This window comes from Polistes canadensis, unplaced genomic scaffold (genome assembly GCF_001313835.1).
Source record: "Polistes canadensis isolate GaletaPanama2010 unplaced genomic scaffold, ASM131383v1 scaffold_238, whole genome shotgun sequence".
Lineage (NCBI taxonomy): Eukaryota > Metazoa > Arthropoda > Insecta > Hymenoptera > Vespidae > Polistes > Polistes canadensis.
Window position 1 is genome coordinate 64,162 of NW_014569785.1, and position 4,557 is coordinate 68,718.

The 4,557-nt window shown below is 30.7% G+C and overlaps 1 protein-coding gene across 1 annotated transcript in view; it reads left to right on the top strand.

Annotated features, from left to right (window-relative positions):
• LOC106790415 overlaps positions 1–4,557 on the top strand; it is a gene marked incomplete at its 5' end in the record, with an annotated part of 70,992 nt that overhangs the window by 58,311 nt on the left and 8,124 nt on the right. The window contains one exon of the mRNA XM_014755278.1: positions 706–918. Coding sequence (XP_014610764.1) covers positions 706–918 — 213 coding nt within the window. The remainder of the gene's footprint in view (positions 1–705; positions 919–4,557) is intronic.

Genomic DNA, 4,557 nt, shown 5'->3' on the forward strand with positions numbered 1-4,557 from the left:
CTATACGTATATATATATATATATATATATATATATATATATATATATATATTCTATTATATTTCATTATCTGAGAAACTCTAATTGCCAGTCATAAAGTTTGAAATAGGATGCTCACTAATGAATATTTGTTAGCGACTCAATCATGAAATACCATTTTCCCATCGTCCTAAATAACTATATCGATACTTTCACATATATATCATTTTCATTTAATTCGTAGAAAAGCGATCTCGTTTCGCTAACATTGATCTTCCCCTTTTACTTGGCCCTTTTTTTTACCCAAGTAGCAATACCACTTTGCTTCGTTCGATTACCATGACTCGAACAGACAGACAGAAAGACATACAGACAAATAAAAAGAGAAAGAAAATAATTCGAAATATATTTCCCATCTGTTCCATCAAAATTCGAACAAAGCTGAAGAAATTAATTGCACCGAATACTTCTTAACCTTGATAAGACCAATTTATTTCGGATGAGTTATAAAAATGCCAAAAGGGGTTAGGGTTATTTCCACGAAAAGGGTTAATTATATTTACTCAAGAACCCTAATAATAGTTCACCCTAATAATAATTAATAAATGAGAGAAACAGTTAACGATCGTATGAACTGGTACCATTTTGGTTTTCTTTTCTTTTTACCCCACCCACCCCATAAAAAAAATATAAAAAGAAAGGTCAAATTCATTTTTATAATCGCAGGACTTTGTCATCGGTCTGAGCATACTGTCACGTGGCTCGATAGACGAAAAATTACGATGGACGTTTTCCCTTTACGACATCAACGGGGACGGCTGTATTACGAGAGAAGAAATGACGGACATAGTAACTGCAGTCTACGAGCTCATGGGAAAATTTGCTGACCCGACGTTGGACCACGAGGGCGTTAGAGAAAAGGTCGACCGAATGTTTCAGGTGAGACAAATAAGATAAAAGGAAAAAAAAGAGAAGGAAAAAAAACAACTCGTTAAAAATAAATTTGACGATTGTATAATGGTTATATTATGTATAATTAACACGTTATTTTGATATTAACCCTTTTGGTATACAGGGTGATCCAGTAATTGTTAACACTTAAATATTTCCGTTTATTTGTTAAACCATAGAAAAATGTTACATGCAAAACTTATTATTATTATTTAAATTTTATATTTTTTATATATTATTATTTTATTATTATTATTTTATTATTTTATATATTATTATATATTATTATTTTATTATATTATTATTATATTAAAAAATCTATAATTTCACTTTAAAAAAAATCGAAGTTGACCTTCGTGTAACTTTTACGCGTTCACACCAACATAAAAACTAGTAATATCAGATAACGTATCCCCTTGAACCATTGAACTTTTGTCTAATACATTTTCTTCTATTATCAACAGTTCCAACTTAAATGGATCGATTTAAATGGAACACCATATATATATACAATTGTTCGCTTGAAAATATTTAATATACCTCTATAGAATATAAAATGAAACTTAAAACCATAGAAAATATTTTCAAACTAGTGTCATAGAAAATAATAAAAATTATTTAGAAGGATAAATGTAGAAATTATTTTCTAAATAAATTTGTTCGAAAGGTTATAAAACCTTTAACGAGACATCAATTTTTGATGAAAATGGAATGATTTGAAACGCCATTTAAAAGACATTCCATAAGTATATCTGTAGTAGTAACAGTCCTTTCTAGTCAGACGACAGTAGTAACAGCTGTCTGGTATAGACACTGCGCTTTAAATGAATTACCGAGTAAATTGAGTTACCTTAGTTACGCGGAATGCCTTCTCCCTGTTAGAACAATTTCGAGGTGTTAGGGTTGCTCTCATTTAGCCATTTCGACGTTGTCTTATATCCGATTAACAATAGAAAAACAAATAACTAAGACTCTCTTGTTTTTTTTTTTTTTAAATGAAAATAATATTTCAAATGAACATTTCTATTGAACGTAAAAATTCTATTTTAAAATATAAATGATGATTAATTTGTTTAATTTTCTTTGACGATATAATAAACAATTGAATTTAATTTGTACACGATAGATATTAAAACAAAAATAGACCAACAAATAGTTTTGAACTTTGTGCGAAATGACACCTTAACCCTCTATAAGCCGAATTTTTTTTATAAATAAAAAAACAATAATTGCAACTGAAAATCTCAACAATTATAAACATATATGTGCAGATGAAAAAAAAATTTTCCGGTTTAAACGATTTTATTACAATAAATTCACTGTGTGTAACTTTCAGGTAACAATGGCCCACAATGTTTCCACTTCTGCGTAGAAAAATTGAAACGTGAAATTCTATGAAGTATTTTTCACCTGGCGTTAAACGTAAATGTACATTGCATTTTGAACATTTTATTTTCGGAATTCCTTTACACCCAGGATTTTTGCAGCGTCTTCTGTTGTCCGAAAAAAATTGGCCAATGTGCAACTTCATCTTTCCGCACGTTTTGTACTGGAAGTACTGTATTTGGTCTCCTTTTTTTATTTTTATCTAATTGTTTATCGACATTGGTAGAAACAAGACACTCTTTTTTCTTACGGATTCCTTTGTGCTCCTGACATAAACAAAATGCAATGTCCGTTTTAAATGTCGATAAATTATATTGATTCTTGGGGCTTACAGAATGAATTTTGTCAAAGGATTCACGATCGGTGTAAACTTAGTAAAAATCATCTATTTTTTCTATGAAAATCTATCTTTATAGTTCTTCTGCAATAAAACTGATAAATATAGTCAGGAATTGTTCACTGCAACAAATTCTTCAACTTGTTCCGACATTTGACGGACACAACACACCTTATCCTAAATATACAGAAATTTTCCTTATAGGCCATTGTTACTTCAAAGTAACAGAACTGTATCATAAAAAAAAAGTAACAAAATAATATTTGAAATGCAAAAAGATATGTTGTTATTAATATTTAAACTCACAACTATAATATACATAATTTTTTATTCGGTAAATACCGACAGATAAATATATATCAACTGAAAAAATGGTTTTGCTTACCTCTACTGCAGACAGCTTGCACAACATTTATTTTATTATTTCAGGTTGATGGTATTAACAACTATCATGAATATTGGTATAAGTTATCTCAGAAACATTATAAAATTAAGATATATACGCCATCATTAAAAAAACTAAAATTATTTGGTAAAATGCCGAAAAATGATCATGTTACCTGAAAGTAACACAAGCCCATAGAGTGTTAAAGATATCAGAAAGTAGAGTGTTTACAATTTTACACGACAATTTGAGCATGAGTAAGTTGCTTTTGAAGTGCGTGTTGCGTTTGTTCACACCGGTACAAAAAAACAACAACGCTTCAACGATTCAAATTTGCTGTATTTGGAGCTGTTCAAGCGAGATAAAAAGGATTTCTTGCAGCAGTATGTGAAAATAGATGAAACATGGATCCATTATTACACACCTGGATGAAAAAGATCATCAACCGAGTGAACAACAGCCAATGATAGTCGTCCAAAACTCAAAAATCAGCTGGCAAGTTTATGACATCCGTGTATTGTTCATCAACAATCTCAAAGAAGATGAAACTATCGATAACAAATATTACATGACATTATTGAAATTAATTGAATCGAAGATTTATTGAATGATGTGATAAAATCATCGATCAATTTGTGTAAAAAATGATCGAGAGGGAAAGTTTCGTCTTGATTTTATACGAATTCGGTTTCCACTCGACGTAAAAACTCGAAGATTGAACGATCAATAATGTTTCATCGTTTGGCACATATACGAAATGACAGTGCGCGGAAACAATCGACGTAGTAGAAGAACACACACCCCCCAACAACTTCATTCGTTCGTTTCAACGATAGAAAACTAGTGTCTAAAGGAATAGTTTAGGGAAGGTTAGGGAGAATTGACGGAGATAAAGAAAAAAAAAAAACTAACAAGAAATACAAAGAGTACAAATAGAAGGGTGATAGGGGTAGAGGGGGAGAAGGGAGGAAATACCCCTCACGAGGTTGGATGATACAAGAAACGAAGATTTGTTTGTATCAGCTTGTCACATTGTTAGCGGTGTATGACAATGTCTGTGGTATTTTCGCTTATATCTTCTTCCTACCAACCTTAACACAACACGCTTGAACCCAAAGCTCTTATTCTCATTGTCTCGTTGTCTTTTTTGTGCTTTTTTTTACTTTTCTTTCCTTTCCTTTCTTCTTTTTACAAAAGAACGCATACACACAAAACGAGACCTCGTTTCAAATGAAATGCAATTTTCTCAGCCGTGTAAGTTTCCGATTGAACTATGAATGAATTATTGTCGCATCTATTCTATACTTTCTCTTTTTTTTTGTTTGTTTTTTGTTTTTGCTTTCATTTGATTTATAATATTAGGTGTACAAATAAGTTTCCGCCGTTTTAATGTAGATAGCGCGGCGCGGAGTTTCCGTTAACTTTCGCAGATGATATCCTGCTTAAAAATTAGTTTGGACGTTTAAGAACAACATAACCTATTAATATTATTGATTTCATATTGGTAAAATATAATTTT